Consider the following 24,990-nt stretch of genomic DNA (forward strand, 5'->3'; position numbering starts at 1 on the left):
TGAACTCTGTATGTGTGTGTGATAGAGAGGTATGGCCCAAAGACCACAGTGCATGGAGGCAGGAGACTTGGTTCCCTGTCCTTAGCTGTGGAATCTGGGACCACTTAAAAAGGCAGTTAGTTCCCTGTTGGAAAGGGCGCTGTCCCTGAAGTCGGGAGAGACCTGGGTGTGAATGAATCCGAGCTGGGTGACCATTCTAACCCTTGGAGGCCTCCACTGTATACTAGTGCCTCCCAGGCCTGGGTTGAGGCCAAGAGGGCAGAGTGCATGTGAGGCCCAGAAGAAACATCGTTGCCCATCGTTCTGTCCCTGTCCCTCTCTGGGCCTCAGTTTCCTGCCTGGAAAAAGATGCTTCTATGGCCAAGTTCATCAGGATGCTGTGGGGAATGCACTTCATAAACCCAAGATGGTGAGCTGGTGGATGGTTGGGATTGTGCTGGGGATAAGAGTGTCCCTGGATGAGTGTTGCCCCCTGCCTTTGGGTTCCACTTCTCAGACCCAGGCACCCAGAGTCCTGTCCTCAAGCTGGTGTGAGATCTTGGCAAGGTCCATTCCCCTCTCTGGGCCTCAGTTTCCTCCTCCACTGAGGAAACTGGGGATCTTCAAAACCCCTCCCACATCTTAAGTTCTTCCTTCCAGCTCTGAAGTTCTCTGTTCTAAGTTCCCTCCCAGCTCTGACAGTCTCTGTTCTAAGGCCATAGATTTAGCAGTAGAAAGGGACCTTATGAGGTCATCCAGTCATGGTACAGTTGAGGAATCGGAGGACCAGAGAGGGTGAAGTGCCCTGCCCAAGGTTAGTAATAAGGGGGCTCCATCCCTAAGAGGAGCTAGTTTCTCTTCTGGGCCTTAGTTTCCCCTGCTGAACAATGAGGTCCAGATGGCCTCCATGGTCGTCTCATCAAAGATATCCTATGATTTACCCCTGTCTTCCTCAGGGCACTAATATGGGTGGGCCTTTCCATGGCCCCAGGTTCCCATTCAGACTTCTCAGGTAGACATTCAAGGATTCCACACACCCCTTCTGTTCCACTAGGTCAAGCTTCTCCACAAAATGGACATTCTTCTCTTTGCAAAGAGTCCAGGGGTGGAGAAGCTGAGCCCTTGAGGCCACACATGACCCTCTAGGTTCTCAGCTGCAGCCCTTTGACTGACTCCAGACTTCATAGAACTAATCCCCTACATAAAAGGGTTTGTTCAGTAAACCTTGGACTCAAAAGGTCACCCAAGAACCTGCAGGTTCCCCACCCCTGGCCCAGACTATTCTAACCTAATAGAAAGGCCCTCCCTGTCCCTTCTCTTACCAAGCCCACTCTTCTTCAGGGGCCAGCCTCACTCTTTGCCTCTTCTAGGCAGTCCTCCCTGATCACCTCTAGCCCTGAGGAAGCCTCCACAGGGATAAGGCTGCCCCCTTCTGGAGGTCCCGCTGCCCCACTGCCCAGTGCTGAGGTGCTGTGGCCTATCTCTGTCCTCCTCAAAGGACCTCATCCACCTGGGACTCTTTGAAAAGAATGTGTGCTGGAGAGCAATTTGGAACTATGCCCAAAGGGCTACAAAAATGTGCATACCCTTTGACCCAGCAATATCGCTACTAGGACTATATCCCCAAGAGATCATAAAAATGGGAAAGGGTCCCACATGTACAAAAATATTTATAGCAGCACTCTATGTAGTTGCCAAAAACTGGAAGTCAAGGGGATGTCCATCAATTGGGGAATGGCTGAATAAATTATGGTATATGAATGTAATGGAGTACTATTGTGCCATAAGAAATGATGAACAAGAAGACTTCAGAGAGGCCTGGAAGGACTTATATGACCTGATGCTGAGTGAAAGGAGCAGAACCAGGAGAACTTTATGCACAGCAACAACCACAGTGTGTGAGTTTTTTCTGGTAGACTTAGATTTTTGTAATAACACAAGAACTTCTGAAAAAAAAAAAATCCCAATGGTGGACCTCAAGGCAAAATGCCTTCCACACTCAGAGAGAGAAATATGGAAGTCACTCACATAATGTAGCAGATCATGTTTGTGTATGTGTATCTGTTTGTGTATCATGTTCTGATTTGTTATACGGATTCTTTCATTTATCTTAGTCTGACTACATAGCATGACTATAGTGAAAATATACTCAATAGGAAAGTATATGTAGAATCTATACAGAATTGTATGCAGTCGTGGGGAGGGAGGGAGGTAGTGGGGGGTGGGTGGGGAGGGATAAAATCGCAATTGTATGGCAGTGATTGTTAAACATTAAAAAATAAAAAATAAAAATAAAATAAAAATAAAAAAAAATAAAAAAAAATAAAAAAAAAAAGTTCAATATTATGGCAAAAAAGAATGTGTGCCTACACAGCCCTGACTACCCATCTTTGTGTATGTGGGATCTCTGTGTGTGTGTAACTACAGAGGGGAGAAAAGACAGGCCATGTGTCTGCGTCAATCACTTAGTTGTCAAGTGCTCACTATGACCAGATAATGTGGCGAATGCTGGGGATTGGAGAAAAAGCCTCAACAGTCCCTACCCCCAAGAAGACAGCAAAAAGAAAGAAATCTGTATGTGATAAAACCCGAGTGGATGGGAGGTAGCCTCAGACGGGAAGGGACCAGCATCTGGGAAGTCTAAGAAAAACCTCCTGAGCTGAAACTAAAGGAAGTCAAGGATTCCAAAGAGTTAGGAGCAGGGGTGGGAGAGAAAGTGTTCCAGGCTCAGAGAACAACAACCAGGGCAAAGGCATGGAGGTGGGAAATGAGAGATAGTGTCACGTGTGAGGAACAGCAAATAGGAACATGTGGTTGGATCACATAAGACTTGGAGTCAAGAAGACCTGAGTTCAAATCCTCCCTCAGTTGCTTCCTACCTGTGTGACCTTGGGCAAGTCATTTAACCTGTTTGCCTCAATGTCCCTCAACTGTAAAATGGGAATAATACATCACTGATATTAATACATTTTGATAATATCCTACTTGTACATGTTAACTCCAAAGAGTTAACCTAGGTAAGGATATCATTATTGTCATCAATAAACAAGCATTGGTTTATTTTAAGGCTTTGCTGTTGAGGTTACTGTTTTGTCATTTCAGTCACGTCTGACTCTCCATGACCCATTTGGGGTTTTCTTGGCAAAGATACTGGAGTCATTTGCCATTTCCTTCTCATTTGACAGATGAGGAAACTGAGGAAAACAGGGCGAGGTGACTTGTCCAGGGTCACACAACAAGAGTCTCAATTTGAACTCACAAAGATGTGTCTCCCTGACTCCAGGCTGGGCACTCTATCCACTGTACCACCTAACTGCCCCTCTTTTTTAAAATTTTATTTTCAGTTCCAAATGATCTCCTTCCCCCACCTATTGAGAAGGTTCATTATACATGTGAAGTCGTGCCAAACATGCACTGGCTATGATTAAAGCCCTTACCACTTGCCCATCGCTGTATGTCTGACTTTGGGAGTGTGTGTATGGCTGTGTTGGTGTGTATCTGTGTGTATGTGAATGGGGAGGGCACAGGACCATGTCTGTCTGTGAGTACACGGAGCCACTGATGTCTCTGGGTTTGGAAGTGTCTATGTGACTGTGTCCGGATGTGGGCTGGAGTGTGTGACTGACTTTGTGTGTCTGTAATCTTCAAGTGTCACAATATGTCACAGCCTTCATCTGTGTGGGTGGGGAGACCTGTCTTTGTGTGCCTCAGGATATGACCAGTGGGTGTATCTTGGAATCGCTAGGTGGTGCCATAGTGCATAGTGCCTGGCCTAAAGTAAGAAAGACTCATCTCCCAGAGTTCAAATCCAGCCTCAGGCACTTCCTAGCTGTGTGACCCTGGACAAGTCACTTCACCCTGTCTGCCTCAGTTTCCTCATTTGTAAAATGAGACATGAGTGAACGTTTTATGTATCAGTAGGTCTCAGTACTTCTCTATGCAGACAAAGACAGCTTGAGAGACAGGATGGTTTAGCGGGTAGAGAGCCCTCCAGGAACATTTGGGTTCCAGCCCAGTCCCTGACACATACTGGTTGGGTGACCCTGAGCAGGTCACTTAACCTCTCAAGTCTCAGACAGCTCTCTAAAAGATTGGAGACCCAAATTGGTCGAGAGAGTTCCCAACGAAATCCTAAATCCACTACTTATCCTTAAATCTCTGAGTCGCCAAAGGGGACAGTTTTGAAAGTTACGTGATGAACTTATTAGATGTTTAAAAGGAAAACTAAGGTGTGTGTAATAGAGTTTCACAGTTTCATGGACAATTTTCTTTTTCTACTTTGTGCACTTGCTCATATGGGAAGACGTGGGGTGGGGGGCAGGATTAGGGTTGGGGAGGGAGGTGTGCCTACTATGTGCCAGGCACTGTGCCAACTACTTTACAAATATTATCTTATCTGATCCTCACAACAACTCTGGGAGTTGTTATTATCTTATTATCCCCATTCAACATTTGAGGAAACTGAGGCAGTAACTAGGTGACTTTCCCAGGATTACATAACTAATAAGCGACTGAATCCAGATTTGAACTCCTATCTTCTTGACTCTGGGCATAGAACTCAATCAACTGCATTAAATATGTATTTTTAAATAATAAAAAATATGTGTTTTTCTCTGTCTATAAGGGAGACCATGCATGAGACTGAATAGCAGACTGGTGAGTGTTCCTGTCTCCAGTCTCTCCCCACTCCAATCTATCTACCACTCAGCTAATATAATGATCTTCCTAAAATAACAGGTCTCACCATGTCAATCCCTACCTAGTAAACTCCAGGGGCTCCTAATTATCTTTAGCATCAACTATAAAAACCCTCTGTTTGGCTTTTAATTGTTGTTCGGTCACTTCAGTTGTGTCTGACTCTCCATGACCCCATTTGGGGTTTTCTTGGCAGAGATACTGCAGTGGTTTGCCATTTCCTTCTCCAGCTCATTTTACAAATGAGGAAACTGAGGCAGACAGGGTGAAGTGACTTGCCCAGGGTCACACAGCTAGAAGTGTCTGAGGGTGGATTTGAACTCAGGAAGATGAGTTTTTCCTGGCCTGGCATTCTGTCCACTGTGGCAAAACTTAGCTGCCCTATGTCTGACACATAGTAGGCTCTTAATCAACGTGTACTGACTATTAGATTGTGTGACTGTGTCTCTCTGTGAGTAGGTCCCAAGACTGCATGGGTGTGCCCATGTATTAACATGTATGTAATGTTACATGGATGTAACTTTGGCCCCTTTTGTAATATCTGCGTGTGTGTGCACGCACTTTTGTGTGTGTGTGTGTGTGTGTGTGTGTGTGTGTGCTCACACTTAGGGTCCTCTCTTCCCCAAAGAGGGCCATAGAGGGGGATGGGAGGAGGGGTGGGAACCCTCCTGCCCTGACCATGGTTCTTGGCCCCTGCTGGACCAAGAGCTGGGGGGAAGGCTTAGCAGGAGGAGCCACAGTGCCCCCTCGTGGCCACCAGCCCTGTCCTGCTGTGGCTGCTGCCCCACCTAGCTCCTCTTACTGGTTCCACCGGTTCAGAGTTCTGGGCTTCCCTCCTCCCCACCTCCAGCTTGGAAGAAACTGGGCCCCTGCCTGGCCCTGCCCAATCCCGCCTCTCCAGCATACCTGCCCCCCACCCTTTGCTGGTAGAGCCTTGGATGGCCCCCTGGGGACCTAAGCTTCTGAAATCACAGGCCAGTTCCTCTCAGGAATCTAGGGGCTCCCGCATCCTGTCCTGAGCTCCCCCAGGTACCCAGGGGCCTCCCAGGCCCCCTTGCTCCCTCTCAGTAATCCAGGCACCTGGAGACCCAGCTCTGCTTCTAGGGCCTCAGACCTTCAAATCATCTTCCTCTTGGCCTCTCCTGGACCCCAATGTCCAGGGCACTGGACATTGCCCTTGGGAAGCCAGGTATCTTGCCCTATCAGTGCCTGCCTGCTCCCTCCCCTTCCTGCCCACACCCTTGGGCGGGCATTTCTCAGCCTTCTTCCTCCCAGGGATTAGCTCTCCATGGCCTCCTCAGCCTGGCCCCGCTTGCCCCGGGATTCCCGGGGGGAGCAGAAGGCCCTGGCCAGGGTTCTGAAGGCCCTGGAGCACCTGGAATCCATCTTATGCCGAGTGCCCAACCTGGATTCTAGCCCCCCCTCCTTGCCTGACCTGGTCCCCAAGATGGCCAGGCTGCTGCATCAGGTAGCAGAAGCCAGAAGGCAGGCTGGGGGAGGCCCCCAGGAGCCTGGTGGAGCCGCTGACTTCCTAGCTGGCTTCCTGACTAACCTGGGCCAGAAGGTACAGCAGGTAGCTGCCCTCTTCCCCGCAGGGAGCAAGATCTTCTGGGAGGGCCCTGGCTACAGGTGAGGATGGGGGAGGGTTCATTCCCCATTCCCATCTCCGGGACTCAGCCCCTAACTCCAATCCTCCCAGAGCCAGCAAGCCCTAATGACACTGGCCATGCTGGGCCGGTCCAGGGACTGGACAGTCCTGGGCTGAATCCAGGTTGGTTTCCACACCTCCTACCCTCATTTGTGAATCTTCTATAGACTCTGACCCTCGGAAGCAAAAGAGGCACCAGCTGACTCTCTAGGGTCCCTGTAGGGGCCTGCCAAGCACGTCCCTTGGGGGGGCTGGAATCCCCGATCTGATCTGGGAGGGACCTCAGAAGCAGCAGGCATCTGGGTGGGGTTAATGGACACAGTTCTGGACTTTCAAACCTGCCCATCATACCTACCATGTGACCCAGGCAATTCACTTAACCTCAGCCTCAGCTTTCTTATCTGCAAAATGGGGATGATAGAACCACCTTCCTCCGAAGGTTGTTGTGAATACCAGCTGATAACATCTGCAAAGTGCTTAGTGAGCTTTAGGCCACTTTGTAAATGCTTCTGTGCTTCTCTCCATGACTCCGTTTGGGGTTTTCTTGCCAAAAACACTGGAGCGGATTGTCATTTCCTTCTCTGGCTGATTTTAGAGATGAGGAAACTGAAGCAGACAGGGTCACACAGCTAGAAAGTGTCAGAGGGTGGATTTGAACTCAGGAAAGATGAGGCTTCCTAACTCCAGGCTCAGCACTCTGTGCACTATGGCGCCACCTCGTAGCTCCACATAAATGCTAGCTATTGTGACTACTCAGAAACAAAGAGTACCACCTGTCCTTGGACAAGAATCCCCTCTACCACACCAACCATGGCTGGAAGCCTTCCACTGACAGGCAGCTCAGCCCCTTTTACTTGTTCAGTCCTCTTCCTTAGCTCCCTGGTGCTATGTCCCTAGTAGAGGATGCAAGGAGAGGGCACACACACAGAGAATGTCTTGGCTGACTGATAACCCTGCCCTGCTCCACCCCTAGCTGCTCTCTTTTATCCCCCAGCTCCCTCAGCTGACTGGTACACTGGACCCTCCAGTCCTGCTTACCCCTAACCCCTCACTTGGCTCTTCCCTCCTTAAAATGCAGTGCCCGAATTGAACTCCCTTTACACTCCCGGTGGGGTCTGATCTGGCCAGAGTGCAGGGGGCAATTGTCACCTCCCTCCTGGACACCAGGACTCTCTTAAGGTAGCCTGAGGGAGAGCAGAGAACTGACCTCTGAGTCAGAAGACCTAGGTTCAAATGTCACTTCTGACATATCCCAGCAGATCAATCCATCTCCCTGTGCTTTGGACAATTCAGACCCTTGAGTGGAAAAGAATACAGAAATCTGGCCCCTGTAGTGGGGACTCCCATGATCTCATCCAGGGAACCCCAAGATCATCAGACAGACCCTGGGGATTGTGCAGTAGGATCCTGGCTGCTCAGGGATGTGAAGGGACCTCACCTTGGTCTTTCCCCAGGAGGCAGCTGACCAAGCTGGCCTTGATCTTCAGTCACATGTACGAGGAGCTCAGAGCTCTCTTCCCTGACGGGCACTACTGTGGGCACACATACCAGCTAGGCAAATCCCAGGCTCAGGAATTTTGGAGAGAGAATTGCGGAAAGAGGTGAGCTATGGGAGCATCTCACCACCAACGACACACCTGGAGATGAAGGGCCCTCATGTCTAGTCCTGCATCTCTTGTCACCCTCTGGATCTAAGTGACAGTTATAAAATGACAGTGCTAGAGCTAAGAGGGCCCTTAGAAGAAGGGATGTCAGTGTTCAGAGGGCCTTAGAACAGGGAATGTCCAGGTTCAGAGGTGACCACACCCCACTTTAAAGGTGGGCAGCTGAAGCCCAGAGAGATGCCCACTACCCCTTTCACCTTCAGTCCCTGCCCTCCTTTGGCACCAGGAGGAGGTGGGGGCGAGCTTGTCTTTCTGGCCTCCTAGGTGTGTGATTGTGTGGGAAGAATTTGAGAAGCTGCTGAGCTCTCACCACCCCGTGAAGCCTGGTGCTATGGCCCAGGCTCTGAAGTCCACCATCGACTTGACTGTCAGTGGGCATGTGTCCATCTTCGAGTTTGACGTCTTCACCCGTCTTTTCCAGGTCTCCAGAGGGCCTGGGGTATCAGATAGACCAGAAAGGTCCATGGTCCAGAGTGCTTGAGTCCCTGAATAGGCTGGGGGAATCAGGACACTTGGGTCCCTGAGAAGGGAGGAGGGATCTGGATGCCTGGGTTGCAGAAGAGAGTGATGGCTGGGGGATCAGGATACCTAAGCCCCTGAGGGGGGCCGGCCCCCTCCTCTTACTCTATATTCCTTTGCAGCCTTGGGCTTCTCTACTCAAAAATTGGACCCTGTTGGCTGTTACTCACCCAGGCTACATGGCCTTCATCACCTATGCAGAGGTGAAGGCCCGCCTGCAGACCTACCTGGACAAGCCTGGCAGGTGGGGCATAGCAGGGAAAGGGGCAGGGTTGGGGAGAGAAGGAGATCTGCCTTGGGGGCAATAGGAAGGAGGCCGGGACCCTGAGGCCTCAATTCTGGTGGGAGCAGGTGCCTGACAGGGCGGGGGTCAGGGTGGACGATGGGGGACTGGAAGGTCTTGTTAAGCCCCACCTTTCCTCCCTAAGCTACATCTTCCGCCTGAGCTGTACCCGCCTAGGTCAGTGGGCCATTGGCTATGTGAGTGAGGACGGCCAGGTCCTGCAGATGATTCCTCTGAACAAACCACTTTTCCAGACCCTGAGAGAAGGCCAGAAGAAAGGCTGGTAAGTCCAGTCTGGTCCCAGCTCTGGGGAGGGTGGCTACTGAACTATGGCCACACCAGCTCTGCTTTGCTCTTTCCTACTTAAGAATGAAAAGGGGGTACCAGGTGATCTCCAAGATTCCTCCCAGTTCATACATTCTTTGTGACTGTGGATAAGTCACATTCCCATTGTGGGCCTCAGTTTCCTCCTCTGTCAAAGGAGGGCATTGGCTTGGGTTTCTAACTGGCCTTGCAGCTCCAAGTTTTCCTGAGGTGCCAGTGGGCTCCCATCCTTTCAGGTAGCCCTTACTCAGCTGCCATTACCAGTACTGTCCACCAGAGGGAAGACTTCTCCACTCAATCCTAGGACTGACTCAGACTTCTTGTTTAGTTTTCCTCAGTTTCCTTCTCTGTCAAAGGAGGAGATCAGAACAAAATGATGTCCAAGGGCCCCTCCCCTCGCTGACCTTAAGTCTCCCTAATCCCAGTGCTGGCTTTCTGGGTTCTAAGGGCCATTCTTATTCTAACAGTCTATAATCTAGACTGACTTCCATCTCAGGCATTCAATATAACATCCCTGCCTTCCTATCTGTGTGACCCTGGACAAGTCCCTTTGCTTCTGTCTGCCTCACTTTCTTCATCTGTCCAGTGGAGATAATGACAGGGTCTACCTCTCAGGGTATATGGTCTCCTAGTATATATGATCAAGGCAAAAAATGAGATAATATTTATAAAATATTTTTGCAAACCTTAAAATGCTATATAAATGCTAGATTATGTTATCATCACTTGCATTGTTGTTGTCCAGTCGTGTCCAGCTCTTTGTGATCTGAAAGACTATGCATAGCAGGCCCGGCCCATCTTTCCTCCACTCTTTCCCAAAGTCTGTCCAAGTTTATGTTCACTGTTTCCATGACACCATCCATCCATCTCCTCCTCTCATCATCCCCTTTTCCTTTTGCCTTCAATCTTTCCCAGCATCAGGGTCTTTTCCAATGAGTTCTGTCATCAGCTCCAGTATCTGACCTTCCAGTAAACAATCTGGATCAATTTCTTCAAGGATTGACTGATTTGACCTCCTTGCTGTCTCAAAAGTCATCTCCAGCACCACAATCCAAAAGCATCAATTCTGCACCACTCAGCATTCCTCACAGTTAAACTTTCACAGTTATACCTTGCTACTGAAAAAACCATAGCTTTCGCTGTATGGACCTTTGTCAACAAAGTGATGTCTCCACTTCTTTTCAATATGTTGTTCAGATCTGCCATAGCTTTCCTTCCAAGGAGCAAGTGTCTTTTAATTTCACGGTTGCAGTCGCCATCTGCAATGATCTTTGAGCCCAAGAATATAAAATCTGACACTGCTTTCATTTTTTCTCCCTCTATATGCCAGGAAGTGATGGGACCAGTTGCCAAGATCTTAGTTTTTGGGGTTTTTTTTATGTTAAGCTTCAAGCCAGAATTTACACTCTCCTCTTTCACCCTCATCAAGAAGCTTCTCAATTCTTCTTGACTTCTTCCATCAGAGTAGTATCATCTGCATATCTGAGATTGTTGATATTTCTCCCAGCAAACTTAATTTTGGCTTTTGATTTGTCTGGACTGGCATTTGACATGATTTACTCTACATATTAGTTAAATAAGGTGACAATACACAGCCTTGTCATACTCCTTTTCCAATCTTAAACCAATCAGTTATTCCATGTTCAATTCTAACTGTTGCTTCTTGACCCACATACAGGTTTCTCAGGAGACAAGTAAGATGATTTGGTCCTCCTATCTCTTTGAGGACGTGCCACATTTTGTTGTGATCCCTACAGTCAAAGGCTTTAGTCTAGTCAATGAAGCAGAAGATGGTTTTCTAAAGCTTCTTTACTCCACAACCCAGCGAATGTTGGCAATTTGGTCTCTTGTTTCGCTGCCTCTTTGAGAACCAGACTGCTCTTCTGGTGCCCAGCTTGCAGAATTTTAAACATAGCCTTGCTGGCCTGATTATTCAGTCATTTCACCATTCCTTGGCATTGTTCTTCCTTAGGGCTGGGATATAACACGATCTTTTCTGATCCAGTGGCCTCTGTTGTGTTTTCCAATTTTGCTGACATATTGAGTATAGCACTTTAACTGTATCATCCTTCAGGATTTTAAATAGCTCAGCTGGAATTCCATCACCTCCACCAGGCTTATTGTTAGCAATGGTTCCTAGGACCCACTTGACTTCATTCTCCAAGATGTCTGGCTCTAGATCAGTAACCACACCATCATGGATATCAGGGATGTTAAGATCACTACATCAGTCTATTATTCTCCCTTTAAAGCACCAATATTTCTTATTCTAAGGTCCTTCTCAGTTCTGACATCTTCTGTTCTAAGTACCTTTCCAGCTAGGGCATTCTGTGTTATAAAGACCCTCCAACCTCAATTCTAATGCTCTCCCCTAGCTCTAAATATCCAACAGCTTCCTGGGACTGTCTCTTTGGAGCTCAAAATCTGCTCACTTTCTCTGCAGATGGGTCACTCGATGGCCTGATGTTTCTCCTCTTGGCGCAAGAGCACAATGTGCCTCATACTTTCTGAGGCACAAAGTTAAACACTTACTCTCAAAGGCCACCCATTCTGACAATGCCCTTGGCTCAGTCAGTCCAGGTTTACTTCCTGGAGGAGGATATTGTGAGTAGAAAGGGAAAGACACTAATAAGCAGAGAGGATGTGGAAGGGTTGATCTAGAATGGAAAGGCTCGACTTTTCACCCAGGCTGTATTTGATAGGAAGGGGTGCTATGCATGGCTTGCGAATTACCCTCATTCCTTGCCCCCATGAGTGCCACACTATCATGTTCCCTCAGTTTCCTCTATCCAGATGGGAAGAATGTGAATCCAGACCTGTCTGAGCTGGCAGAAGTTAAGGATCAGGGACACATTGAGGTCTCACAGGTAAGTTTTCCCATTTATCATCCCTCTGCAGCTCCCACCTGCCCCACAATCAGTCAGCAATGTCCATCTGCCCAGTCCTGCTCACTCTGGCAGTCTGTCCTTTGTTTTGTAGCCCTCCTTCTTCGAGCGTAAGAGCTAAAAGGTCCTGAGAGTATAGAAAATGGAATGTCAGAGCTGGGAGGGGCCATAGAACAGGAGATGTCAGAGCTGGGAGGGGCCTTAGAACATAGAATATGGGTTGTCAAAGCTAAAAGAGTTCTCACCACTTAATCAATAGATGCATCTATAGTCCCTACTAGACCCCTGCGCTGGGGTTACAAAGACAGAAATACCTCAGTTCCCATGCTCAGGCTTAGATTCCATTAGGGCAGATAACACGTTCATAAATACTACGCAAATGATTACAAGAGAGTGGGATGGGGAGGAGGCACCAACAGCTGGGGGTGGAAGGAGAAGAAGAATAGTAATTAAAAATATGTGGCAGCTTGGTGGCACAGTGCGTGGAGGGCTGGACCTGGAATCTTAGGAAGGCCTGAATTTCAATACAGCCCAGAACATTTACTAGCTCTGTGACCCTGGGCAAGTCACTTAACCTCTGTTTGCCTCAGTTTCCTCCACTGTAAAAAGGGGGGAATAATGGCACCTGCCTCCCAGGGTTGTTGTGAGGATCAGCTGAGACACTACCTGTAAAGGGCTTTGCACAATATAAATGTGAGATAGAATGACAGCTGACATTTCTATAGCGCTTACTGTGTGCCAGGTACTGTACTAAGTGCTTTACGAGCATGATTTCATTTGATCCTGACACAACCCTGAGAGGGAGGGGCTATTATTATCCTTATTTTACAATTGAGGAAACTGAGGCAAACATGGGTTAAGTGACTTGCCCAGGATCATGCTGCTAGGAAGTGTCAGGGTGGATCTGAATTCAGCCCTTCCTAATTCCAGCTGCCATGATCAGAAGAGGCTTTGAGAGTTGAAATAGGAGTTGAGGGTATACAGAGATTCAAAAACTAGAGGTGAGAAAGGCCCAGGCAAGACCATGCACAGGAGATAGGAAAAAAAGCAAGATCATTTGGCTGGACCATGGAGGATGGAAAGGACAGTGAGGCACAACAGCCTCATCCACTCCATCTCAGCTCTGGGCCTTCTCTCTGACTGTCAAGTGCCTGGAATATTCTCCCTCCTCTCCTCCAACTACTGATCTCCCTGGCCTCTTTGAGTCTTAGCCTTCCCTCACTCCTATTAATTCCAAGGCCTTCCCTCTGTTAATCATTTCCTATTTATTTTCTAGCTAACTAGCTTTGTCTGCATGTTATCCCCACCCCCACTAGATCTTAAGCTCCTGCAGGGCAGGCACTTTCTTTGGCCTCTTTTTGTATCCCCAGAACTTCGCATATAGTAAGCATTTAATATATGTTTACTGAATTGAATGAATGCATTAATTATAAGGTCAGAAAGACAGGTTGTGAAGGGCATTAAATGCCAAAGCAAGGCGCCTGTGTTTGATTCTAGAGGCAATAGGGAGACTCTAGAGTTTCCTGATCAAAGGAGTGGCATGGCCAGACCTGCACTTTGGGAAAACCCCAAATAGGGTCACAAAGAGTCAGACAGGACTGTTTAACAGTAGTAAAAATATGAGTGATGATTCAGTAAAAGAGACTGAGAAGGAGCTGTCAAACAGGTGGGAGAAGAACCTCATTGTAAAAATATGAAGAGGAAAGAGGATCCAGACGGAAAGGGTGATCAACAGTGTTGAATGCTGCAGAAGGAGAATGAGGATTGTGGAAAGACTGCCAAATTTGGCAGTGGACAAATCAGTGGTGACTTTGGAAAAAGCCATTTTGGTTGAGGGATAGGGTCAAAAGCTACATTATGCTGGTGTTTGTGGGTGATGAGGAGCAAATTTATTGAATGTAGAAAGAATTCAGGAAGACCCGAGTTCAAATCCTCAAAGCCTCAGATGGATATGGAAAGGGTAGACTTTCTGAGAGAGGAACAATGAAGAGGAAGAAAAAGGATGACTTCCTAAGGAAATGACCAGGTCAAGGGCAAGATCTCTAGCATTAGGGAGCATATTTAGAGGTAGCAAAGAAAGAGACAGGAAGAAGGAATGAAAAAGTGAAGGAAAACTGGGAAAGGGGGAGGGGAGGTCAAGAACAAAAGTTGGGTGAGCCTGTGGGGTCAATCTCAGAGACCAAAGGGAAAAGAGAGAGGATGAAAGAAACACAGAAACGTCTCAAATGAGGAGAGAGGAGATGAGGGAGGTCACATGGGATGATCTCTATCATCTCATAAAATGCTGTCAGTCTATCTGCACAGAGCAAATGGGGTGGAGATGGATTGGGGGTGGGGGGTTTAAGAAGACAGGAGGTAGGTGAGAAGGAGTTCATCAGAGAAAAATAAAAGGATTTCCAGGCAGTAAAGAGAACCCAGCTGAAGTCAGCATGTGTAAATCTTAGAGCAGCATTAAAAGGATGGTGGGAAGACCACTACTACTTCGTCCTTCATTCTATTAATTTTCCCACTTATAAATGTTTCTTCTCCACTCTAGAATCTGTAAATCTCCATCATTTTGTAAGCTACAAGCCCCCAGTCAGAGACAGGGATTCTGGCAAAATATCCATGTTAGACATATCTCTTTTTCCTCTGAGGATGTTCAAACCCCGCCTCCCCCCCCCAAATCCCATCATTTAATTCCTGTCAACTGTATTTCCGATAAGTACAACATCAACAGGGATGGCTGGCAGTTACCACTATAAAGACAAAGTCAACATTTAAAACAAAGAAAGATAAACAGTTTCCCCTTCCGAAACTCAAAGGAAAAGGCTTCCCATGAAAGAGCTCAAGGCAGGCATTGAAATCTAAGGTGATCAGTTCAGGGTCTACAGGAAGGGGAGGGGGAATTTCAGCAACACCAATTCTTGTCTTGTCCAGTTGAGACAAGCAGCCCTAGCCCTGGCCCTGGCCCTCCTATCTGCTGCTTGCCTCCGATAATGCTTCTGCTCCGGCTGTGTCCTTCCAACTTCCCTGTGTCCAGCTCTGTGCTGATTCTCCTCCTCCAGTCAGGAGTTGGGACCCTCTTCAAGTTCATCTTCCAGGCCTCAAGAGATCCCCCCAGGCAGGCTAAACCTTTTACAAGCAGGTGTGGTCTCTTTTCTGTTATTAGATCCTGGGCTTTCAAAGACCATTCCCTTATAGATGTGTGTAATTGGCAGGTCTGGGAAGGCCAGTGCCCCTGAGTGAGTTCTAGACACTTCCCTGCTGTCTTCACGATATGGCTCCAATTTTCTGGTTTGTTTGTTTTTTTTTAAAGGTCCACACTGTTAGGGAAGAGGTTGTTTTTCTTTCCCACTCCACCCACAACAGACTAATTCCTCAGGCCATATAACCTTAAGTTCTGCTTCATCCATTAGCTTAATCTGGCTAGCAAAGTCCACAGGAGCTCCATCATGGAACTACAACGTTGCTTTTGCTGGCACAGGCCCAGTTCTGGTCCTTCCGGAGAGGATGATCTGCTGCTTCTGCTGACCTGGGGAGGAGGGGAGATGACCAGGCCAGCAGGCCCTTGTGTTTTGTGGCAACACAAAATCCATTGGCCTTGCCCAGTGCCAATTCAGCAAGTGCTCAGACTTTTCTTTCATGTCATCCTCGCTCTCTCTCATTAGATGGGGGTGGGGGAGGCTCCCCATCATTGTTGGGGCTGCAGTTCTCGCTGGTACCCTTGGCCCAGGTTGCATAGTGTCCTTCCTGGTCACCCTGAAAGCCTTTGGGTCAAAGATGACCCAAGCCTCAGATGGAGCCACAGTCACCAGGGAAGCAGGACCTATAAGATAGCTATTTATAAGACTATGACTAAGAAAGGGAAGAGGAAAGTTAGGTAATAGCTCGAAAGGTTGGCAGGTCTAACTGAGGGGAAAATTAGTGAAGACAGAGACTGAAAAGTGTAGGGGGAAGGGAGAAATAGTGGGTGTAATCTGATGACTGGTCTTGACAAAGGGAAAATCTGCATGTTCATCAGAGACTCCAGTAAAGCAGGAGAGAGGGGAAGTAGGGACAGGATAGTAACATTGACTGATTCTGAAGTGTGGAGAAAAGGAAGTCGGCCACAAGTGGATTTACTTTTCTCACTAAAGTCGTAAGAGTCCTGTGTGGGAAGGGCGGATGTGGGAGGTTTGAGGAAAGAAGAAAAATCTTGGAATGGCCAGTGTAGGAAATGGGGTAGATGGAACCTGAGGGTGGCCTTGCTGCAGTGAAAGTCTGGTTGAGATGGAATTCCACAAATTTGGAGGGTATGCACAGCTTCATAATCCTCACCAATTCTGATCAACATCATGGGAGGAGGAGCAGAGGAAACCCATGGTGGGAGCAACCAGGGGTTGAGGTTTGGCAAAGTAGGGGGTAGGGTGGTGAAAGGACAATTAGAGAGCGGTCCCTTGAACGTAAAGTCATAGCATGTCAGAGTTGAAGGCACTGAAATAGAAATGATTTGGGTCTACCCTGTCTCATTTTACAGATGGGGAAACTGAGGCCCAGGGAGGGATGTTAGCAGGTGTGAGGTTCAGCCCCAGACCTACTGAGTAATCCTCTCTCCCTCTCTGGGCCTCAGTTAGGTACAAGAGGTGATGCTGGGAGGTAAGAGGGTCTCCAATGAGCCTCACAGGCTCAAAGTATCTCTTTGATCTTGTTTTACCCCCAGGAACAGTTTCAACTGTACTGCACCATGAACTCCACCTTTGAACAGTGCAAGATCTGTGCAGAGCGGGACAAAGACACAAGGCTGAAGCCTTGCGGCCACCTCCTGTGCTACCCCTGCCTGGAAGGCTGGCAGGTGGGCAGGGGAAGGGGCCTCGGGCCTCCGGTCCCTATGGCCTGGTCACTGCCCTCTTTCTGTCTCTCTGTCCATCTCCCTCTTAGGATCTCTCTTGCTGGACGTCTCCCTGCGTCTCTCTGCCTTTCGCCTTCTATCTCTTCTCTGTATATCTCCATCCATTTCTGCCTCTTTTTCTGCATCTCCCTTTCCCAACTCCTCCAACTGGTATCTTCTCTCTTCTTTTCTTTCTCCTCTTTCCTCTCCTTTTCTTCTTCTCCCTCTCTCCCTCTTCCTCTCTCTCCCTCTCTGTGTGTGTGTCTCTCTCTCCCTCTCCCTCTCTCTCTCCCCCCCTCTCCCTCTCTCTCTCTCTCCCTCCCTCTCTCTCCCTCCCTCCCTCTCTCTCTGTCTCTCTCTCTTTCCCTCTCTCTCTCCTCCCTCCCTCTCTCTCCCTCTCTCTCTCTCTCCCTCCCTCTCTCTCCCTCCCTCCCTCTCTCTCTGTCTCTCTCTCTTTCCCTCTCTCTCTCTCTCTCTCCCTCCCCCTCTCTCTCTCCCTCTCCCTCTCTCTCCCCCCCCCCTCTCTCCCTCTCCCTCTCTCTCTCCCTCCCTCTCTCCCTCCCTCTCTCCCTCTCTCTCTCCCTCTCTCTCTCCTTCCCTCCCTCCCTCCCTCCTGCTCTCTCTCTCCCTCTTCCTCTCTCTTTCCGTCTCTCTCCTTCTCCCTCTCTCTCTCTCCCTCTCTCTCTCGCCCTCTCTCTTTCCCTCTCTCTCTCTCCCTTTCTCTCTCTCACTCTCTCTCTCTCTCTCTCTCTCTCTCTCTCTCTCTCTCTCTCCCTCCCCCCCCCCTTCCTTTGTTCCTATCTCATGCTCTCCCTCCCTTCTGCCCAGGTAAGACCTGGACCACGTGGCTTCGGTTCCGTTCCAACTCTGACCTTCTGTGCTTCTCGAACTCTGTGTATGCACGTGTTCATCTGAGCCTCTTTCTCCCCGTGCGTCTCTCTATCATTCTCTCATCTGAGTCTTTTCATGCCTGCCTCTGCCTCAGCAGTACGTCTCTCATTCCTTCCTTATCTCTTCCTCTCCATCTCTCCGTGTCTATCTCTTTCTTCCTGTATATCTTTCTCTCTCTATCATTTTCTCCATCTCAGTCCCTCCCCATATTTTCTCATGTGCATCTCTCCATCTCTCCCTCCTGCCCCTCCCCCCTCTCCATTCCCCATCCCCAATTGGTTGCAAGCCTAAAGCCATCAGTCAATAAATACTTATTAAGCACCTACTGTGTGCTAAGTGCTAGAAGCTGGAGATTAAGCACAGGGTTAGAGGACAAGCACGCAGACCCTGACTTTGTCTCATCGACCTCCAGAAATCCCCAGGCCGAACCTGCCCCTTCTGCCGATGTGTGATTCAGGGTTGGGAGTCTGTGACCATCCAGCCTTTCCCTGAGGACTCAAAAGAGCAGGAAGACAAGGAGACCTCAGTTAAGGTGAGATCTGGCCTGAGGATGGAGGTGGTTAGAAGGAAGGGAATGATAGAGGAGGGGGAGGAGAGAAGAAGGGGAGAAAGATGGGGGTAGGGAGAGATAAAGAGGAGGAGTCTTGGAGAGGCAGGGATTAGGGAGAGGGAGAAGACAGGGAGAGAGGAAAGGTTAGGGGGATGGGCCACAGGAGGGGGTGGGAGGACCAGAGCTGAAGACCAGGGAGAGAAAGGAAGAAATGTTTATTCCCTGCAATATCTCCTCCAGGTGTGCCCAGGGAATTCCCCTCTGGTGGCTCCCCCCTTGCCCCCAAGGCCTGACCTGTTCCATAGGAGAGACCATGGGAACAGTGAACTGGTGAGTGCTGCCAGCCTCCTCTTCCTCACACACTGCACCCCTCCTGACTCTTGGACATGCCGGAAATGACCTGAGTTCTCAACCTAGCTCTTCTACTGTATGACCTTGGGGTTTTACCCTTCACTGCCTCAACTGTAAATTAAGAATGCATAAGCTGTAAGGCCTCTCCCAGCTCTGACATTCCCTGTTCTAGGCCTCTCCCAGCTCTGACATTCCCTATTCTAGGCCCCTCCCAGCTCTGACATTCCTTGTTCTAGGCCTCTCCCAGCTCTGACATTCCCTGTTCTAGGCCTCTCCCAGCTCTGACATTCCCTGTTCTAGGCCTCTCCCAGCTCTGACATTCCCTGTTCTAAGGCCCCTCCCAGCTCTGACATTCCCTGTTCTAAGGCCCCTCCCAGCTCTGGCATTCCCTGTTCTAGGCCTCTCCCAGCTCTGATATTCCCTATTCTAGGCCTCTCCCAGCTCTGACATTCCCTATTCTAGGCCTCTCCAGCTCTGACATTCCCTGTTCTAAGGCCCCTCCCAGCTCTGACATTCCCTGTTCTAAGGCCTCTCCCAGCTCTGACATTCCCTATTCTAGGCCTCTCCCAGCTCTGACATTCCCTGTTCTAAGGCCCCTCCCAGCTCTGGCATTCCCTGTTCTAAGGCCCCTCCCAGCTCTGACATTCCCTGTTCTAAGGCCTCTCCCAGCTCTGACATTCCCTATTCTAGGCCTCTCCCAGCTCTGACATTCCCTGTTCTAAGGCCCCCTCCCAGCTCTGGCATTCCCTGTTCTAGGCCTCTCCCAGCTCTGACATTCCCTGTTCTAAGGCCTCTCCCAGCTCTGACATTCCCTATTCTAGGCCTCTCCCAGCTCTGACATTCCCTGTTCTAAGGCCTCTCCCAGCTCTGACATTCCCTATTCTAGGCCTCTCCCAGCTCTGGCATTCCCTGTTCTAAGGCCCCTCCCAGCTCTGGCATTCCCTGTTCTAGGCCTCTCCCAGCTCTGACATTCCCTATTCTAAGGCCCCTCCCAGCTCTGACATTCCCTGTTCTAAGGCCTCTCCCAGCTCTGACATTCTCTGTTCTAAGGCCCCTCCCAGTTCTGACATTCCCGGTTCTAGGGTCCTCCCACCTCAGTTATTCTTTAATTCTAGGAGACAGAAATGATCAGCTATACTAGAGCAGGAATGGGCCAGGGCCCCTCTCTGCCTGCTGTGGACCCTTTGCTGGGCCTACACAGTCACTGGTGATGGCCAGCGGGCCCCTGGGATTTCATGGTCGTGGACAACCCCAAGAGCCTGGTGCCCTCTCTCCTTGGCTGTTTGTCTTCCCCCAAATCCTTCCCTGAGCTCCTGAGGGAGCTCCCCCTCCTACCCTGCCTTTCATTTGCTGCTTGGACCTGGCTCCATATTTGGCTGGAGCTGACAGGGTGTCCTTCCCCCACTTCCTGCCAGTCCTCTGTTTGCCCAGGCCAGGCTGTGTTCTCTGGCTTTCTGAGCTCTTGTTTGTTTGAAGAGGGGCCAGCTATTGATTTCAAGGATTTGATTTCTCTGTATACTCAAATGCCCTCCCCTCACACACACATACACACACACATACACACACACACACACACTCCTCCCTCTATGCCCACTTATGCAGGTGGACACACTCAGAACTAAAGGGCTCTTCAAGTCAATAGAAACCAACCCCCACACTGGAAAGAGAAGGGCTAGGCTGAGAGCTATTTATATTTTATCCTAAGATATCAGAGCCCAGAGGACTCTTAGAGCAGAAAATCCAGCTAGAATAGAGACCGTCAGGTTAGAAGGTCCAGTGTCAGAGTTGAGAGAGATCTCTAAAGATAGGATGAGGCAGGCAGGGCCAGGTGACTTGCCCAGGGTCACACAGTTAGTAAGTGTTTGAGGCCACATTTGAACTCAAGTCATTTTGACTATAAGGCTGTTGCGCCATCCACCGTGCAGCCTACCTGCCCCAATTCTAAAAGAACTTTAGCACATATAACTCGGAATGTCAGAGGTAGGAGTGATTTTAGAACAGGGAATGTCAGCACTGGGGACAGGGATTTTATTTAGTGTCCCATCCAGGTTACTCATTAACTCCCACTTGCAAGATTGACTTCCTATGGGGGTATAGTTCAAGGTATTCTGTGCATGTGCACGGCTCTGAAGCCCCCACCATTGTGTTTTTCTTTTAAGTCAACCAGTAGATATGATTAGCTCAAAGCAAAGGTATTCACTGAGATGGCATTGTAAGAAAAATAGTTATAAATCATTTCCCCATAAAACCTAAGTCACATTGTCCCACAAATCAAAACAGTGTCAGTGGGAAAAGTGGGCACATAGAGAGCAGTGATACCAGATCACTGGCTTCCTTCAAGGTTCATCTTAAAGTCACCTTCCAAAAAGGACCTTTCCTGGTTCTCCCCCTGCCCCCAAATGCTACTACCTTTCCATTTAAGGCTATTTTTCATTCACTCTCTTATGTAAATTACATGCACCATTTTATGTACTTTCTGTCTCTTCTGCCCACCCATTAGAATATAAACTTGTCAAGGGCAGGCACTGTTTTTTCTTCATTTTCTTTGTATCCCTATCCCTTAGCTTAATCCCTTATACATGTTGTTTGGTAGTTTCAGACCTGTGGGAACTGAGACCAACCAGGTTAAGTGACTTGCCCAGGGTTACACAGCTAGTATCTGAATTCAGGAAGATGAGCCTTTGCTGGCTCCAGGTCACCTAGCTGTCCACCTTTATGCATAGTAAGTGCTTAATAAATTGATTAACAGAGAGTCACACTTAGAATAAATACATGCCATCAAGATAAATTCTGCCTCTGTCCCTGCTGGACTCCAATATTCTTTCTCTTCATTTGGCTTCCTCATATTATTCCTTGGGTGCAGGAGCTCAACTTTGCAGGTCACTCAACTGCTACTCTCCCATTGCCAAGGTTAATTTTTTTCTTTTGGGTGAGGTATTGTCTCTTAGGCTACAAAGAACCTTGGCAGACAGAGGGGAAGATCAGTCAATCAATAAATATTTCTTAAGCACCTACTGTGTTCCAGGCATTGTGCTAAGCACTTGGGATACAAATAAGAAAAAAGAAAGAAGGTCCCTGCCCTTTAGGAGCTTACAATCTCACAGGAGGTGACATACCAAGGAAAGGAAAAGAAAAGGGAAAGGAGATGTCCCCTATTCCCCAGAGGGAAGGAACAGCCTTCCCTCTCAAGGGCTGGCTTCTTCTTCCATAGCTGGCTCTCTTCTCTACTACCAAAGGCCACCTCCTCAGAACTGATTACTTCTCTGACTCCAGAGTGAGCAAGTTTGCTTTTGGTTCACATGAGCTTGCTTTTTAAGTACACCATGGGAAAGCTGTCCTGTAATTCCATCAAAGAGAATTTCTTTACACCTAGTAAAGGGATAACAAAGTGGAAACAATTCTTCTCCCTTAGTTCAGAGGCAATTCTATTTCATTGTCCTAGCATGCCACTGATTTGGGATTTCTTCATCTGGTCAGGAAGAATCCTAAATGTATAGTTGGAAGGCATCTTAGAAACCATACAGTCCAAGCTCTGCATTTTACAAGTGAGGCTTAAAGAATTTCAATTAGTAACTGAAAGTCATACAAGTAGTAAATGTCAGAGGAGGATCTGAACCCATGTCTTTTCACCTCAGAATCAGTGCTCTTCCCACTGTACCAAGAAAAACCAATTGATCAGGGGATCTTGATGCACACACACACACACACACACACACACACACACACACACACACACACACACATAAGAAAGAACTTTCTAAAAAGTTGAGCTGTCCCAAGGAACAGGCTTTCATCTATTGAAAGACCAAGGAGATTGAACTCAAGGGGGACATGATGGCTGTCTAAGGACTTGCTAGTAAGAGTCTGAGGCCAGAGATGACCTCATACCTTCCTGACTCCAGGCCCAGCACTCTATCCATTTCACCACTCAGCTACCTCAAGTATAGGATGAAATAGAAGAGATGAGCCCACCAGCGCAGGAGTCAGAGGAGAGAAGAGGAAGGAGAGTTGGAAGGGGTAAGGCCAACCTAGGACTTGGGCTCAGAATATCAGAGATGGAAGTGCTTTTACAAACCATTAAGTCTCATGCCCTCATTTTGATAGATGAAGAGACTGAGGTTCCAAGAAGTCTTTTGCCCATGAGTAGCATCTGACTTCTAGTCCAAGGCCCTTTCCCTGACCCACAGAGGGTTCCACACTTGCAAAAGAAGAAAGAGCCATTCAGAGCTCTGAGGTTGAAACGTAAGTGCCCTAGAATCAGGTCCGACCTTTGTTCCTGATTTCCTACATCCCATTGAGCAAATATCTTCCTGAGTTCAAATCCAGCCTCAGACACTCTAGCTATGTGACCCTGGGCAAGTCACTTAACCTTGTTTGCCTCCATTTCCTCACCTGTAAAAATGAGCTGGAGAGGAAATGGCAAACCACTCTAGTATCTTTACCAAGAAAACCTCAGATGAGGTCAGAAAGAGTCAGACACAAGTGATAAAATGACTGGACAACAACAAATTGGACAGTCACAGCCTTTTTCAGATCTTCGATTTCCTCATCTAGCCAGGAGGGCTTTGACTGACAATTCCCTGCTTCTGTCCTTTTTGGTTCTTCCCAGACCCCAGGCTCCTCTTCACCTTTCTTGCACCTGCCAAGACTCCGGCCCCCATTTGCCTTACCTCTGATTGGTTCCTTCGCCTCTGTTCCCTGGGACTCAGCTCAGACTAGGGTGAGTGAAGGGCACTGGATTCGGGCCTGAAACGGGACCAGAGTGTTTGGAAGAACGGACTACATACTAGTTCCCTAAGGACCTCAGTGTGGGTCCTCGAGGTCTGGCAAAGGGGTTTATTAGATGAGTAGGTAGAACAGAAGGTCCTTCTAGATCTGACTGAGCTAGATGATTGTGGACCACCAAAGGAGAAAGAATGAACTTATGCAATCCATCTAACAAAGCAGCCCCTGAACTGATCAGCAGCCAAACCTGAGGGACCCACGAGGCCCAGGTGAGCTCAGATTGCTTCTTCTTGGTGCCCCTTTTGGCAGTCTTCTCTGACCAACTTCTTCCTTCTCTACAGGTCCCAACCAGAGCCCAGGACGCAGAAAATGGAGAACCCAGTGAGCTTCATCCAGAAAATGAGCGACTTGGACCAGAATGATCTCTGAGATCCCTACCCCCTCTAAAAATCAATGCATCTGTAAGCCCAGGAACCAGGCAGAAATTCGAGACCAGGCAGGATTCAGAGCTGGGAACCTAACATCAGAAAGAAAAAAAAAATTTCCCAGTCCAGTCAGTACACAATGACTAGAGAAATTCCAAAGCCCCAAACCTAGCCAGAGCCAGAGTTTGGACCTAAGTCAGAGACCAGAACCCAGCAACAAATCAGGGCCCAGGATGAACACAGAGCCCAGCCAGAAACTAGAACCTAGCTAAAATCCATAGCCCAGGCAGCACACAGAGACTGGAGCCCAGGCCCAAAGACCAGGAAAAACTAAAAGCCTATGAGGCCCAGAACGTGGAGCCTAGATAGCACTCAAAGTCCAGGCAGAGAGAGTTCAGAACCCAGAGCCCAGAGTCCAGAGCCCAAAAAGAACTCCAAACCCAGATGACCTAGAACAGAGTCCAGAGCTCAAACAGACCAGAACCCAGAACTTGGACTCCAGAGAGCCAACTTACTAAAAGTCCTTTGATACAAGAGTGGGAGAGGCTGTGGTAAGAGATTAAACACACAACAAAGAAGTTCGTGTGTGTGTGTGTGTGTGGTATGTAAGGTACTTTCTAAATCTTTAAAAAGCCATATAAATTTTTGTCATTTTTATTGTTGGAAATGAGGGGGAGGGAAGGAGAGAGGAAAGGTCTCACCCACCCCAAGAGCCCAGTGTGCAGTGAAAGAGGTCCTCCAAATAGCCACCAGGGGTCAGTCAGCTGGACACTTGGAAGGAGGACTCAAGTGCCCCACCCCTGCTCAGGGACCCAGATTTCTCAGCCATCAAAAGGCAGGTGGCCTTCCCATTCTGACCAATTTGGTCAGGGACCCGGAATTAGAAGCACATATGGTCAGAGACTTTAGCAGGGAAAGGAGGTTGGGTGAGTGGAAGGGACTTACCCTCAAAGGTCACAGAGCTGCTGACAGGTGGGATTGGAAACCAGGCCAATTCTTTTTCCATGATGCTACAAGGTTTAGCACACCTCTCTCACCCATCAGATATCCAGTCATCCAGGCTAGGAAGGGCCAGTCAGCCCCTCAGCTGGCGTGCCTACCTGCTTGAGGCCCAAAACGCCTGATTTTGGACCCTGGCCTTCCCCTTTCTTAGCTTTCCCTCCCCCTGGGGAGGGCTGGGCCACCAGGAGGAATGAGGGGGA

At 48.6% G+C, this 24,990-nt stretch overlaps 1 protein-coding gene across 3 annotated transcripts; it reads left to right on the plus strand.

The window, feature by feature from the left end:
• Positions 1-5,912: 5,912 nt before the first annotated feature.
• CBLC (Cbl proto-oncogene C) lies at positions 5,913-24,366 on the plus strand. 3 transcript variants are annotated; one of them, XM_072607950.1, is made up of 11 exons: positions 5,915-6,303; positions 7,777-7,923; positions 8,251-8,407; positions 8,628-8,749; positions 8,934-9,071; positions 11,892-11,979; positions 16,679-16,810; positions 18,150-18,269; positions 18,528-18,617; positions 23,248-23,358; positions 23,705-24,366. In XM_072607950.1, the coding sequence occupies exons 1-11, from the start codon at positions 5,963-5,965 to the stop codon at positions 23,783-23,785; spliced, it is 1,527 nt and encodes a 508-aa protein (XP_072464051.1). In that variant the 5' UTR covers positions 5,915-5,962; the 3' UTR covers positions 23,786-24,366. The 3 variants fall into 3 exon arrangements, with proteins under 3 accessions (XP_072464052.1, XP_072464051.1, XP_072464053.1); XM_072607951.1 differs by lacking the exon at positions 23,248-23,358 and having other exon boundaries at positions 5,913-6,303; XM_072607952.1 differs by lacking the exon at positions 7,777-7,923.
• Positions 24,367-24,990: the final 624 nt, after the last annotated feature.

Source organism: Notamacropus eugenii, chromosome 5, assembly GCF_028372415.1.
Source record: "Notamacropus eugenii isolate mMacEug1 chromosome 5, mMacEug1.pri_v2, whole genome shotgun sequence".
Taxonomy (NCBI): domain Eukaryota; kingdom Metazoa; phylum Chordata; class Mammalia; order Diprotodontia; family Macropodidae; genus Notamacropus; species Notamacropus eugenii.

Excerpts from the sequence above, each read along its gene's own strand:
- CBLC (XM_072607950.1), top strand. The coding sequence starts at position 5,963 with ATGGCCTCCTCAGCCTGGCCCCGCTTGCCCCGGGATTCCCGGGGGGAG. Across the intron at positions 8,750-8,933 it reads TACCTGGACAAGCCTGGCAG|CTACATCTTCCGCCTGAGCT; the intron begins GTGGGGCATAGC and ends TTCCTCCCTAAG. Across the intron at positions 9,072-11,891 it reads GAAGGCCAGAAGAAAGGCTG|TTTCCTCTATCCAGATGGGA; the intron begins GTAAGTCCAGTC and ends ATGTTCCCTCAG.